The following is a 15885-nucleotide window of genomic DNA, read 5'->3' on the forward strand; positions in this document are numbered from 1 at the left end:
TTTGTCATGATCAAGGTTAGTCACCTGGTTTACTGCTGTTGCAAACACTGAGAAAGAACAAGGTCATTTCACTTGTCATTTTTACATTGCATAAACTTCACAAAATTAAGTTAATGCAGCACATTTTTTAAATTAAAAACCTAACATAGATATAAAATAAACATACATTAAGATTTGTGGTTATGCTTTCTTTTTTAAAAGCAATTGGTTTCAAAGATTATTTTAAGTAAAATCAACTTGTCAGATTTTACAGTGTACATGTTACATATCACCCCTCACGGTGTCTCCCTTACTATATGCTGCGCAATAGACGAGGATAGATAATTAATAGTTTATGGTCAATTTAAGAGGAAACCAGTACAGAGGGGCTTCAGCTTATCAGGGGAGCTGGGAAATGATGGCTGCAGAAATTCATTTCCTATCCAAGCTGTCAGCCCTCTGCTGATTTGGTCCGTATTTCATTCATACTCTACTCATGCTGTTTTAGATGGAGTCATGCACAGCCAACACATGCCTTCAAATAATAATGCCACTCCTCTTTTTCTTGCAATACATATATATTTTTTCATTTTTTCCACACAGAAGAAATTGAGAAAATGAGAGTGTGGAGTTGTTCAACCCCCCCACCCACCTCCTCTGAATTGGCGCACGCGCACAGTCGCGTGCCGGCTGTCAGCGCGCCTCATTCACTCTCAGCAGTTTGCACCGTAATCAGCTACTTACGCATTCCAGGAGAGAGTGAGAGCGTGGGTATGTGCGTGTGCCAGAGAGACAGAGTGAGGATGTCTTGATGGATTATTGGATGGATCCGGTTGTCCTTTACGCAGAAGCAGTCTAATTTTCGGACGTTATTAACTATGGATTGGACAAACTGATGTCGAAACTGACAACTCAACCGCGTATTCAGGTAGGTAAGCAAATTAAAGTAATGATCTGACAGAAATTTGGTCTTATTTTTGAAAAGAACATCTTGCACTAGTGCTCTCCAGTGCAATAATTATTCACTTGTGTTTTAGACTGAGTTCGGCACCCAAAGTGTGTGTGTCTGTGTGTGTGCGTCACCCTAATGTATGATGCGCGATGAATGATTTAAAAATTTTTTTATAACAGTTATCAAACCATATTTTCAAACAAATGTGGACTGAAAACAAACTGTAGCTTTACTCAGTGCACAAAGGGATGTTTTATTAAAGCTAACGTGCTACTGTGAGATTAGGCTATCAGTAGACTGCAGAAGTTGCCATAATGGTGATATGATGTATGATTATTAACTAAGGGTGCTGCTTTTCATTGAGCCAAATGTTCTGACAGTGTAACACCTGAAGAGATTGCCTCAAATTTGAAATTCATGGATGTTTCAGTCAGCTTAAAATGAAATATAAATTCATCAGCTAGTGTTTTGCAAAAGCTTATATAAACTGCATGAGATTTTTTTCCAAAGCAAGGTATATTTTGGGTGATTTATTCAATAATTATGTCTCACATGATGCATAAAGTTTCTATCACCAGGTGAACTGGGGGGAAAAAATGGATGGCAAGAATCTTATTCAACACGTTGAAGGAGATATGGAGGCCACCTCATTCCCATTTTCAGTGACCACCGACTGGCTGGAGGATGGAAACGAAACCATTGGGAATCAGTTCCAGCAGCCTGACTGGCAGGTGGGAAAACACAAATCGCAGATGAAAGTGGTTGAAGTCAGTGCCAGCTCTTTGTCAATGGGGGAGTTACATCCAGCAGAGAGAACAGGAGCATTTAGAGGAATCTTGAGAGAAAGAATGAAAGAAAGAGTGCACTAAAGCTGATCTAATGATATTTGTGTCTGACTGCCCAGAGACTGCAGATGAGCCAGTGGTTGAATCTGGTGCAACACTTATCCTCTCTTTTATGAAAGTCTACAAATGTTGTCATTTGGGGCAGCATTTTGTGGAGATAATTTTTTCTTTTGTCTCTTCTCCTCTCTTCTTTTTTCCTCTTCTTCTCCTCTCCTCTTGTCTCCTTCCCTAACATTCTCTCTCCTCTCTGTCTCTTCCTCTCCTCTCCTCTTGCTTCCTCTTCCCCATCTCTTCTTTCCCTATCACCCCTCTTATCTCCCTCCTCTCCTCTCTCATTTTCTCTCCCCCCTTTCCTTCTGACTCTTTCTCTCATCTCATTTCCTCTTGTACCCTCTTCTCTTATTTCTTCTTCCTCATCTTCCTCTCCTCTCCACTCCTCCTCTTGGTTCCCCTTCCTGTTGTTTCCACTCCTCCTCATTTCCCCTTCCTCCTCTCTCCTCTTCTCTTGTCTCCTCGTTTCCTCTTGCTCTTGTTTCACTCCTCCTCTCTCCTTTTCCTCATATATTCTTTCCCCTCAACGCCTCTCCTCTCATTTCCTCTTCTCTTGTCTTCTCCTCTTTCTCGCCTCCCTTTCTCCTTCTCATTTCCTCCTTGTTTTTTCTCTTCGCTCCTCTCTTCTCCCCTTGTACCATCTCCTCCTCTCTTCTTTCATTTCCTCTGTCATCTTTCCTTCCCTCTCCACTCCTCCTCTCTCCTCTTGTTTCCCCTTACTGTGGTTTCCACTCCTCTCTCCTTGTTTCTTCTTCCTCATCTTTCCTTAACCCCCCATGCCTCTTGTCTCCTCTCATTTTCCTCATTTTCTCCTCTTTTATTTTCTTTCCTCTCCTCCTCCTCCAACCTTTCATCTCATCTCCTCTCTTGTTTCTTCTTTGTCCTTGTCTTTTTTCCTATCCTTCTTCTCATCTTATGTCCTTCTCCTTGTCTCTCCTCATCTTGTTTCCCCTTTCCTCTTATTCTCTCCTCTCCTCTTCCTCCCATCTTGTCTCCTTCTCTCCTCTCCCCTGGTCTGATCTCCTCTCCTCTGGTCTCCTCTGATCTCCTCTGATCTCATCTGATCTCCTCTCCTCTCCTCTCCTCTGATCTCCTCTGATCTCCTCTCCTCTCATCTCCTCTCCTCTCCTCTGATCTCGTCTCCTCTCCTCTCCTCTCTCAGGTGGCTCTGTGGGCTATAGCCTACTCCCTCATCATCCTGGTGTCCATCACCGGGAATGTCACAGTGATCTGGATTATTCTCGCTCACAGACGCATGAGGACTGTAACCAACTACTTCATTGTCAACCTGGCCTTCTCCGACGTTTCCATGGCAACCTTCAACACTCTTTTCAACTTTGTCTATGCGCTTCACAACGACTGGTACTTTGGCCTTGGCTACTGTCGATTTCAGAACTTCTTCCCCATCACCGCCATGTTTTCATCAATATACTCCATGGCTGCCATCGCAGTGGACAGGTAGGAAATCTCTCTTACGAAACAAAGAAAGACCAAATTACAGTTTTTCTTGATCATTTACTCCATTATAACTGGGCATTTTAACTAAACTTCCCATACCATGACACTGTCTACCAAAAGACAGACACATTTCCCAAAACATTAAACACTATTCACCTTTTTCCACAGATTTCAATTTTCACAATTCTTTCAACAAACTCTAACACAAAGGTGGCCCAAAAACTCATTCATTGCACTGTATGTTTATTGATAAAACACATTCTAAATATAAACTACAGTCATCACAGCCTAAACTCAGATAGCACACCTTTCTCCATGTGCAAACACTAAGCCTTAAATGTGTCCAAACAACAAGCAGAATAGCACAGGGCCTCTAAGTGTGTCTGTATGCTTTTAAAACAATTGTTCCCAAATGGTCCAGCCATGGGGTCCAGATTTATCCTTAGTCACAAAACATGTAGGCTTAGAACACAAAGAAATAAAACATATTGCAAAATAAAAGGCAATCACTTAAAACGCAAATAAAAAGCAATGCAATCAAAAAAGTGCATAAAATTGCTTCAAGATCATTGACACAAAACACTGAAAAGGCACATCATGTTAATAGATCAAGGAATACCAAGAACAGGGCTATATAATAGTTGCTGAACAGCAGGAAATGGCGCTTCAAAGTAAAAGCTCTGTGCCGGAAATTCACTGCACTTCAAAATAAAGTCTTTTTTTTTATTATTTATTTATTTTTTTTTACAAACTTGACGTGTTCTTCAGCCACTTTGCAGTTCATTCAGAATGGACCTTTGATACACTCTTGGACCGCGAACCACCAGTTGGGAACCACTGCTTTAAAACAAGTCAAGTCATTTTTATTCATAAGCCCACTGTCACAAATCACAATTTGTCGAAGATCTCTCTCAATAGATGTGCAATAAATGTCTTGTAAACAGAAAGACAATCTGTATGAAAAATAATTCAGAAAATCTGATAATATTTTGCAAGACAGCAGAAAGGAAGAAGACAACACAACAAAGAGAAGTAATGGTAACTTCGTGACAAGCTTCTTCATAGTGTAACTCAAACATGGGAGGACTATGAGAGAAACTAGACAGCCACTGCAACCCAACCTAAGGTGATACACGATTTCATCCACTGTTCGTACTTTCAGAAGGGAGAACGGGTAATTTGCCTTGCTGTTATTGTAATACATGTAATGTTATACATCATATGGATTGAAACTCCCCTCTCAGTGTTGTTTTTAACACAGCGATGGACGATCAAAGCTCAGTAACTGAGAGGGTCCATCTGTTGGAGGTAGGCAGAGACTTCTTACAGCTGAGCACGAGATATGGTATTTGACAATGCCATCTGTTTGGGGGGAATTTAAACCTAAATAGTTGAGGACTTGGTACTCTTCTAATGACTTGAAAGCATCAGCATTTTCACTAAAGGTGGATGCCCGTGGTGGTGTGTCTGTGGAGTCGATCCAGTGTTGGATAAACACACACAAGGGCAGTTTTTCCATGCTTCCCGTCAAAAACAAACATAATGCATGATGTTGATGAAACATGACCATATGACCTGACCCAGATATGAGACCAGATGATCATGGGAACACTGACGCTGAGTAATCTGTACATTTGCTGCATTTGGAATTACACAAAATAAACCAGAGCAAAGACAATGTACCAGACACTGGACACTAATGGAAGGACTTATCCTTGTGTCCTACAACAACACCCCATTTTGGAGCTGAATTATGGAAACAGTCAGAAAAGGATGGATGACCACTTACTGAAACAGTCACCTCAGCAGTATACAAATAACCTGCTTGACTGCTACATTACTACACTATGTGACAAAATTATGTTTCCCACTTTATGGATTTTAATTATGTATATATGTTATTAACATACAGGTTGCTAAGTACAAAATATCCTGAAAACTACCTGCATGTATTTGGTCTTTAATAACAGGTGGCTGGTCCAGTACAAAGGTTTTCATCAGATTATTCTTAACTGAATGTTTTCAGAGCTTCTTTGTGAGTCAGAGATTTGTCAATTGCAGTTAAAGAGAAACTACTTGTGAAATTATGATTCATTCAGATGAATGAGCATCACTTAATATCAGCAGCAGCAGAAAGTGTTCACCCTGTACGAGGAAAATGCTGCATGAAGGAGATATGGGTCAACAAGCAGCAGAGATACAGATGTTATTAATGCGTGTTGGAGCATGAATGGTCGGTCTGCTCCCCATCTGAAACTGTGCTAAACATGTGACATAATTCCTTGCTACAAATTCTGCATTAATTAAGTGTATGTTTATTCTATATAGGCGGTGCTTGGATGTGTTGTATTGACTGCATTGTATGGAAGTCATTATTTGTCCACCTCCATTTACATGCATAAGGTGTTCAACAGAGTAAAACACCATTAGTAATTAAGCCATACTGTTTAATCCACACTTTACTAAAACAGTATAAAAAAAACAGAACATTATAAACTTCACAAAGACAGGATTTATCGCAGTGCTGTTGTGTTAGACTGCATTTGAAAGCACAGGTGGCCCCAATAGACTCATACCTGTTTGTACACTGCAATGCAGTTGTACTAGAGAGCGTTTCACTGGAGCATTCATTATTCAATGCAATTCATTTTGCTTTATTGGCATGAATGTTTGTAAAACAATATTGCCAAAGCCTCAGATACAATCGAATGATGATATAAATAAATACAAGAAAAGAATCAATGATGATATTCAAATCATAAGCAACTGGATAAAAAAAGTAGATGCATAAATAAAGAGGAGCAAGAACATTTTGTTTTGTGTGTGTGTGTGTGTGTGGTATGTCTACTGTATATACGCATAATGAAAAAAAACCAAACAAAAAACAGCCGTAGGTTGTGACATGCAACAACAGACCTCGCTGCTTCTATGACACAGACACTGTTTTACCGCAGTTTTCCCACTGTTTTATTCTCCCATATACATAACATAGGAGATACATGGCTCTTTGTGGCTCAGGATGGATGAGCCATATGCTAAGATCAACCAGGAGTAACATCTGCTTAAAACTCGATAATGCCTCCTCATTAGTTTTCCATTTATGGAACCATCAGTTTTGCTTTGAATCGGCAGCTGCAGCAGCAAGCAAAAACAATCATATGTTAAACAGATAAATTCTGAAACATAATCTGCATTCATACAATAATTCCCTGCCACCAGCACATCACAGCAACAACCCTAAAAGGTCTCTTTACCCTTTTTTACAAGTGGGTCTGATTTTACTATGAAAACAAAACAGAAAATTAACTGAGAATGGAAATGAGAGGTGAGCAATGAATTGATAAAAGAGGCCAGAGAGTGGGGTTGTTTCTACACAAAAGAGTCAGAATAACTGATAACATTGTACTCTCTTATTTACAAATTATTAGCATCATTCATTTTTATTTTCATGTATGCTTCACCTACCTTAATACAACAAATACAATTTAAAAATGATAGTGAAATCATATCTTTGAGGAATACTGCATCCACAAAATGACCATTTGTAAATCAATAAGTCATGCTGTGTTACCTCAAATTTGTGCACAAAACTGTTTTTCTCGCCTGCCTCCACAAGAAACGGCAAACATATTGATTTATTGACTGTCTGGGGACACAGCATCTGTTCACTAACTCTTACACAACTCGTACAATGTAATCTAAATCTCATTTATCCAGTCGTATGCTCAGTACTTTCAATACTGCGTGCACTTTTGCTAAAAAAAAAAAAAATCAATCTACTATTTAAACTGAACTATCTTATCAATGCTCACTTCAAAGCCAGACTCCAATACTGAGGTTTATTAGTGAAAATGCATTGAGCATACGACTAAATGAGACTTGGATTTCACTGCATGAGTTGTGTGAGAGTTTGTAAACAGATGCTCTGATATAGTTTTCATTCATTCATTCATTCATTGTCTGTAACCGCTGGTCCTTGTAAGGGTCGCGGGGGTGCTGGAGCCTATCCCAGCTGTCTTTGGGCTAGAGGCTGGTTACACTCTGGTTGCCAGACTATTGCAGGGCTGAATTTTGATAGAGGCTTACAATGAAAAACATCCAGCAGATTTTTTAAATTATCACAAGGAAAGAGTTTTGAAAATATTATCTCCCAGCTAATGGTTTGATGAATGTTTTTTTCATGAGAGGATCATCTGCAGCACAGATGCCCACACACAGACGACCTTTTACAAAGTCACCCTGGTTTCTTTCTGCCTGTTCCTGTACGCCCAACATCAGATTTCTGTGTAAAAAAAAGATAGTAATGAATCAGCCTTTTTGTCTTCTTTCAGGTACATGGCCATCATCCACCCTCTGAAGCCCCGTCTCTCCTCCACCTCCACTAAGGTTGTGATCGCCATGATTTGGATTGTAGCAGTCTTACTGGCTTTCCCTCAGTGTTACTACAGTGTGACAATATTTTACTACCCCAGAACCGTGTGCATGGTCGACTGGCCTGACGATTACGGAGGAACACATCAACTAAGGTGAAAGAACAAGAATACTGTTATAGAAAACACAGATAGACAAACAGACAGACATTTACAATAAGGAAGATCTGTGACATGAAACGAAATGCAGCCACATAACGTCAATGGTAATAGTATGAGAACTATGAAGAAGAAATAGTTAAGGTAACAGGACTGTAGATTGAGACTGACTGAATGAGAGAACTTTCCTTTGGTCGTCCTATGGCCTTCAGGAGACAGTAGTGATACTACCTCCTGTTGATCATGGGACCTGTGTTATGATCCAAACTTTAATGAACATATTATGAATTTCAGATGAGAAATATGTATTTTATTTTTAAATTATAAATAGAAATAGACTGAAACAATTGTTTAAAAAAGAAAAATTTGTAAAGGACTGTTATTGTAACATTTCATGGAATGTGTGTTGGAAAGTAGAGACAGGTTTTTACATAATGTATCTTCATATTGCAATTAGGATAAACTGAAGGACATTTTGCTCGATAAAATAATGTATTATACAGACACTTTTCATGCATATTTATGCATGTAAAGTCCTTGAAATGGAAAAGACACCTGTTAGCGAATTTACAAGGTGAAATTAATGCAAATCAGTATTATAGTGCACAAATTTCTAAAAATCTAGGACTGCTAGCGTACAGTTACGAGATTGGTACAGTTTGTGTATGTGGATGTTTTTTTTCCCTCTGGCTTATCTCTTTTGCTCCCGAGGTTTGACAATTTCTTTTCTACACTTTTAACTGCAGCTTGATTGACTCTTATGGAGGGTTATGATTATTATTATTTTATTTAAATTATTTAAATGTTGGTAAGGCAGTAAATTGGGTTAGTTCAGAGGCAAAATAAACTATGATAGCAGAGATCAACCAGAGGGATCATTCACAATATCTTAACCCATTTTGCTTTACTCGGTCTCTCTCCCTCTGCAGTTACCAGTATGCAGTGATACTGCTGATCTACTTGCTCCCTCTGCTGGTGATGCTGGTGACCTACAGTTTAGTCGGCCGATCATTGTGGGGAGGGCACATCCCTGGAGAGGCAACAGACCATTACCACAGCCAGATAACAGCCAAGAGAAAGGTCACACTCTTTTGTTTTTCTACTGCTATAAACTATAAATCTGAGCTTTTGACACACCTCACTGTGATCAAAATGCTCAGATGACCTGGACTAAGTCAGCGTATCCTCCTCTCTGTGATCTCTGACAGGTGGTGAAGATGATGGTCGTCGTGGTGGTGACCTTTGCCCTGTGCTGGTTGCCCTACCACATCTACTTCATACTGGGATCATTTAACAGAGACATTTACAAACAGCATTACATTCAGCAGGTTAGCAGCTGCTTTTCTGTCTGTTATTAACTCTTTTTAGTCTGATTCATTTGACTTATTTTCTCAGCATCATGTTTCTTTTCTTTCTCAGGTGTATCTTTCCATATTCTGGTTGGCAATGAGCTCGACCATGTACAACCCTATCATTTACTGCTGTCTAAACCAAAGGTAAACGACTTATTCACTCCCATTAATTCAGCAAGTTCCAGTATCCCAAAAACAACTCTCTCTCTCTTTCTGCAGGTTTCGTGCTGGTTTCCGTCATGCATTCGCCTGGTGTCCCTTTATCAAAGTGTCAGAGGAGGACAGGATGGAATTGCAGCACACACACACCTTCAGAGTCACCATGACACGCAGCCACCGCAACAATAGCACTCACACCTCCATCAAAACAAACTTTGACACAAACGTGGCTGTCAGTGCTGAGATAAACAAGGAGAGAGATGCCTGCATTCAGCTGAAAAAACAAACACCATCGAAAACATTTAGCACAAACAACGCGCATGCGGTGAAGAGGCTGGATGATATAAAATCCCCAGCTGAAAGACTTTTGCAGCACAGCCACTGAGTGCTGAAACAAACCATGAAGAGGTCGTCCTCGATAGAAAGGAAACAGGGATTTTGTACAGTGACAGAGCTGATGATTAAATAGACCTCGTTGAGTAAAGATGCTGCCAACCGCCGAGCAGAGATATTATAAATATATAGCAAAATATGGGGACATTAATCCACCTGGAAAACCTTGAAGTGAAGTGTTGTTCATTGGACCTGACTCTGGACCAATGACCTCTTTTTTTAAAGTGGGATATAAATGAATTCGACAACCAAGCTGATGGATATTTTGCTCATGCAAAAGTGGTCATAAGAGCCTGTAAAAATGAAGTTATATATAAAGAAGCTACCTGGATGCCGAACAACAAGAGAGATTGGATTGTTAAGACCTGCCGTAAAGCTTCATCTTTAAGTTGATTATTCAATTAATCCAATGAAAGAAACCATATACCAACTATTATGATAAGCGATACATCGTTTCAGTCAGTGTTTTTCAAGAAACAGTGTCAAACATTTTCTGGTTCCAGCTTCTTAAATGTAAGAATTTGCTTTACTTTGTCATTTATGACAGTAAATGAAGGGTCTTAAGGTTTTGAACTGTTGGTTGGACAAAAAAAGACGTTTGGAGAAGTAACTTTAAATAGTGATGATCATTTTCACAATATTTTGACATTTTATAGACTAAATGATCAATCGATTAATCATTAAAATAATCTGCAGATAGGCAGATAATGAAAATAATCATTAGTTGCAGCTCTAATCTGCTGTCAGTAGGAAAGTCTGTAGTTAAGTCTCATTCATTTTTTTTACTGGAGCCGAATCTCTCTCCTCCTCTAAATCATCTACATCCTTTCTTCCATCACTTTTCTGCTGTGAACTGTGTATATATTTTTTGTGTAACAGTAGAGTTTTTGTGTTGTTACTGTTTTTTAAGAGCATAGACTGGATGAAAAATCCGCTGGCATCAGCACCAAGCCTTAATAATGTTGCTTTTTGTGGGTTTGTTCTTCTTTTTATTGCCACAGACTTCTTGGACGAGAAATTGGCTTTTTCTCAAGGGGACACTTTCTGATGCACTTATTTACTTCACCCACCATAACACACAGTAATAGTTAAAGACAGTTATCGGTCACTCAGTTTATTGGAAAAAAAGGTAATTTTAGTCTGGCCAGCATTCAAATTTAACACCAACGTGCAGGTTAGCTCCTATAGTGAATAGGGATTGGCCATATTGATGATCTTTTCATAAAAGACTTTTATGAAGTCAGCATTTAGTTCATTTAATGGAGTTCTGTCTGAGTAGCCTAGTGGTAAAATAAACATAAAATTACAATCAAACTTGTTCAACATATGAAAATAGCAGACACAGAATTAACTATTTATACTCTGACGGTACAGCGGTATACTCAGTACTTTGAGGGCATCACCTCCTGTGTCAAACACACATAAAACTTCAACATTAACTATTATTGCACATATTAGAAGTAAAAAGCAGCTGGATATCCCTCCCTATTAGTTAAATGGTTAGCATGTATCTGTTAGTGTACAGCTCATTGCTTTAACACATCAGTTTCACAGTGTGTGCTCATATAGTTTGTTTCAAAAAGATTGTGACAACTGTATTTTTCTATATGGTCAGTGTAAGTAGTGTTGAGATTATAAAAGTGCAGCTACTTAGACGAATGTGATGAAAAATGTAATCTATTGAATATCATATTATTTTATGTGTAAAATACGCTGATGAAGTGGAAATGCAAATGTTGTACTTGCGCGATGGTTGTGTGACCATGCAGCAGATGTTGTAAAAAGCTTTGTTAGTGTTAACGTGTCTGAATGTAGAGAAAACCTTTTGATTCCTTGCAACAACTTTATGAAATTTCAACACAGTGAAAAAGTGAAAACATCTGTATTTGTTGTTTACACTAAGCAGCAGGGTATTTGTTTGTGGCCTAAAATAAAAGTTAATAATATGTTTAATAAATATGACATTGTATGTATGTAAGTGCAATGGTTTGTCTGTTGTCCTCTACACATTATATCCTGCCCCCTCTGTAATAATATTACAGAGGGGGCAGAGGTCTGGCCCTCATTCTGCAGCGCTGGGAGCTAGAGGTGTTTTCAGGCCTAGGTGTCTGAGGCTACAGCCTTGAATATTTTATAAATAGCCCCTGATTTAAATAGGCTGTAGAGTCCTAACAATGATAAAAAGCCCAGCTCTAATAATCTGTCATTCCATAAATGTACTTGAATAAATGAACTTAGTTAAATTGCTCCAGAGGTCCGGGCTAAGTTTAATGAAACTTCAGAAGGCCTGATGCTGACAGAGCTTAAAAGAGTACTTCACCCGTACAATCAGCTTCCATTTACTCATTAATTACTCACTGCCTGTTTCGTCCAGTTCTTGAGAACAACTTTCTTTTTCTTCCATGATAAACAACATCCTCCACAATTCTTTATCGGGCACCGCGTTTAACAACAGCAAAACTATATCAAAACATCCGATTACAAATCCTCGTACAACTTGATACGTAATCGTACTTCCTTAACACGTGGATTTTCACAAAAAAAGTCACAACAGAATTGACACTTCCGCCTACCTGTGCGTGCCTGACACGCGCCTGCGTATGGAATGGTTTAAGCGCACGCACTCAGTCGTGCATGAGACTGTTTGTGCTGATTTATTTATTTTTAATCATGTGGTTTCAACAAATATGCATGTGTTTGGAAAGTAGGCCACTGAGCATGAGACTGGATAAAGTAGACTTGGATTAAACTGCACGAGTTGTGTGAGAGTTTGTAAACAGATTTTTTGTTTTGCTGCTGTTAAACACAGAACCTGTTTACTTTGGTTCATGGGGAACGTTCACTTTTTTGGATTCACCGTTCATCATGGAGGTTTGAGAGAAAAACCTTTTCTGAAGAAAAGGTTTTCCTCACAGTTATATCTAACATGCAGAGAGTAATTCATACCTACAAATGGTCATTTTGCAGGTCAAGTATTCCTTAAATATTTTTAGCCAATTGAACAGCCAACAACACACTGGGTAGACACAGGTTTGTCTTTATTTAGTGACTGATTGATTGACAGTGTTGGACAGATACAGTCTGGGTTTTGTGAACAGAAGCAAAGACATTAAAGTGTCTGTGTGGTGTGGGGCTGGTTTTCAGACTTTTCTGCAAGTTTCGGGAACATCTAAAGGCAGCTCAGGACCTGCTGGAGAGCCTGGCCCTTTTTATCCTGGCAGTGTGAGTAATAGGTAGGAATGGACATTCAACTTGCCTGCAATGTCATTGCTGAGATTTCTTAACTGTAACAGTTTTGGATTGATGCTAATCTGTCACCACAAACCAGAACTTTAACTGTGGTTAATGAAACTTTAAATGTGCTGTAGCATCTCACTGATTTATCCATGCACCAGAATGACCTGTTAGCTACAGTGCCATTATTTAAAAAGCATTTGTGCTCTTATATTCTAGGATTTACAATTAAAATATGTCTCAGAAAAATGCAAGTGGACAATTTCACCTGAATTTCAATGAGTAATAGCAATAATATCATTATTTGATTTTATTGCAGACAAAAAGAAATGACTTTTTTTGTGGTTTGAATTATTAATAAGACATACAGTAGTTCACTTAATTACCCTTCTGAGTCTGTAGGAGCATATGGAGTACAGTGCATAAGTATAGCGAGAAGCTTTATTTCCAAAATGTTCAAATTCCCCTTTCAGTCACTGTAATATTTTTCTTATAGGTCGTTTGGCCATTGTTGTTCCACTGGCATCTATGTTAGCACCGCATTCCTGTTTCATGGCTGTTACTGAGTAAGTGGTAAGTCTCACTGTGATGATGAGGGTAGTCAGCACCTCTTAAGACATTGACGACAACTTAGCAGCAGCTGGGAAGAAAACTAAAAGAATAGTAAAATACAGGTGCTCTTTGGTCATATTTTACAGTATAGAGCACATCGGAGTAGAATAGGATTGCTGTCATAAATTACATAAAATCTGCACATTTAGCAAGCATCTCCTGCAGATCAAACAAGGTAAAAATCCCGCTCTTATCACTTTTCTGCCCTGACGTGGTTGAAAAAAACACTACAGGACAGGTACCGGCTAAGGGGACTTCCATGTGCCTCATTATTGCAACAGCAATATTTTCCAACATTGTCTGATACAAAAATAAAATAAATAGCAACAATGTATGTATAACATATTGTTTCATATCTGGGTAAGATATCAACATTCTTAAAGCAAAAATATTCCCTTTCATCTCATTACACATTTATATATCACCTCATGCCTCTTGTTGTAGAGACAGTGAGTCGCCTACAGCAGACAGCAGACACACTTTGGAAACTTTGGTTTAAAACAGTGTTTTTATGTCCCTGCATCCACTCAAAATGTTGCAAAGATAAACATCTCTCTGCAATGCTTTTTGTCTTGCAACTGTTGTACTTGGTATATTGTAACAGACTGCAGTTATCAGAGGAGTCCCATAGATGGCGATGATACACAGCTCATGGGAGCATTACAGGAGTGTGTGGACTCTTGTTTCTGCCCTGCATATTATTTACAGGAGCTGAATGCGTGCGTTTTTATCTCTACAGATACGTTTAACCTCGGAAAACACAAAAACCTTAAGAGTCTGGGTATTGTCACAATGGTTAATCAAACATTTTCTAACTACAACACAGGGCCTGACTCTCTGCTACCAAACACAGCAGAGATCTCCTCTCTCTGTCATGTAGACCGACTAAAGCACCTACAGGAGCGCTGACTGGACTGGTTGGCTTCAGGAGGACAGGGGAGACAAGGGGGAAGAACAGAAAGGAGGAGAGAGGGGAAACACAGAAAAGAAGGGAGATACCAGCGAGACATAAAAGACATTTTCTATTTGTTGTTCAGCTCCTGTCTCAGCCGGCAGCCCACGGCTGTGATGAGTGCAGCTCCTTTCCCACTGCCGTCCTCTGACAGCAGGAAGTTGACGTTACACTGAGGGGCCAGTTTATTTACCGTCTGGTGCATGATCCCAGAGAAACTAGGCAAAGACAAAAAGTTTGACATTAAACAGTGAACTGAAAAACATTGTACTGAGAAGGAAAAAAAGACAGTGTAAATGTAATATTGAAACGATGGAGATGTGTCTCTAAAACTGCAGAGCAACTGTTACTCATCTGACAAGTTAAACAATTTGCAGGTTCCAGAAAAGCGAGTTAAAGCTACCTGAATAAAGAGACACACTCCTCTAGTTAAACCAGCTTAGCAGGAATTGTAAACTTTTAATTTAATTTAATTTTCTTTTCTTTAATTTATAGGGACAACACACATTAATCAACATTTCTGTAAATGTGCCAATGTTAGCCAGATAAGAGAAAAACATCTCATTTTCAAAGGCTGCAAATTGTTGCCCAGCGCATTTAAAAAATGCATGTATATCTTTTAATCAAATTTAGATGATGTTTAATAGTAATTGTAATGACTGGATTATAACATTCAAGGCTAAAGAAATACTACTATACTTGGTGCATTGATCCCAATTACTGCAGTGTCTGTTACTCTGTGTCCCTCTGTTGACCAGTGCTGGAATGTAACCGAATACATTTACTCAATGAATGTACTTAAGTACATATCTGAGGAACCTCTGTGAGTGTAGCCCCCAGCCAACAGCAGCACAAGGTCAGAACTTAAAAAATGTTGTTACACCCATGTCTCAGTCACTCTTCTTTACCCTGTGGGCGCAATCTACAGGTCTGCGTGTCTGTTTTCTTAAAAGCAAGTTTGAGACAAGTGGAAAAATCATGAACTATAGCTGAATTTAGAGAAAATCTGGCATTGCGGTGTCTTCCTGGGGGGTAGTGCTGCACTGTGGGTGTGTTTATTTGTAATACACAATGTAACTGCCATGAATCAATCAGAAAATGTGGTTTTATTTCTGTGATTCACTGCTTTGTTCTCATTAATGCCACTCCCTCTCTTAATCCACTCTCTAGTTTTTGGATGCTGTGTTAAAAGCAATAAGCTTCTGCAAAGCGTACCTTTAAATTAGTGTATCAGACTGGTGCATGTGATCAGAATCTCAGATTACTGCTTTTTTGTGTGCAGTACTCATGCTGTATGAGTATGGCAAATGTAAATGCAAAAACATGAAATAGCAGGGTCTGCACAGTTTGGGTGTGAATTACTACCCAC

General features: G+C 39.0%; 2 protein-coding genes across 2 annotated transcripts in view; one reads left to right on the forward strand and one right to left on the reverse strand.

Annotated features, from left to right (window-relative positions):
* The first annotated feature begins 711 nt into the window (after positions 1 to 711).
* On the forward strand, positions 712 to 11956 carry tacr2 (tachykinin receptor 2). Its single transcript, XM_042499830.2, has 8 exons — positions 712 to 907; positions 1510 to 1662; positions 2990 to 3285; positions 7617 to 7811; positions 8744 to 8894; positions 9023 to 9142; positions 9234 to 9310; positions 9386 to 11956. The coding sequence occupies exons 1-8, from the start codon at positions 875 to 877 to the stop codon at positions 9708 to 9710; spliced, it is 1350 nt and encodes a 449-aa protein (XP_042355764.2). The 5' UTR covers positions 712 to 874; the 3' UTR covers positions 9711 to 11956.
* Positions 11957 to 12739: 783 nt separating this feature from the next.
* The window catches only part of hk1 (hexokinase 1), a 28027-nt gene continuing 24881 nt past the window's right edge, over positions 12740 to 15885 (reverse strand). Inside the window, exon 21 of the mRNA XM_042500056.2 lies at positions 12740 to 14734. Coding sequence (XP_042355990.1) covers positions 14587 to 14734 — 148 coding nt within the window. The 3' untranslated portion in view covers positions 12740 to 14586. The remainder of the gene's footprint in view (positions 14735 to 15885) is intronic.

The sequence above is a fragment of the Plectropomus leopardus genome, chromosome 1 (assembly GCF_026936395.1).
Source record: "Plectropomus leopardus strain MGB_pleo_1.0 chromosome 1, ASM2693639v1, whole genome shotgun sequence".
NCBI classification, from domain to species: Eukaryota; Metazoa; Chordata; class Actinopteri; order Perciformes; family Serranidae; genus Plectropomus; species Plectropomus leopardus.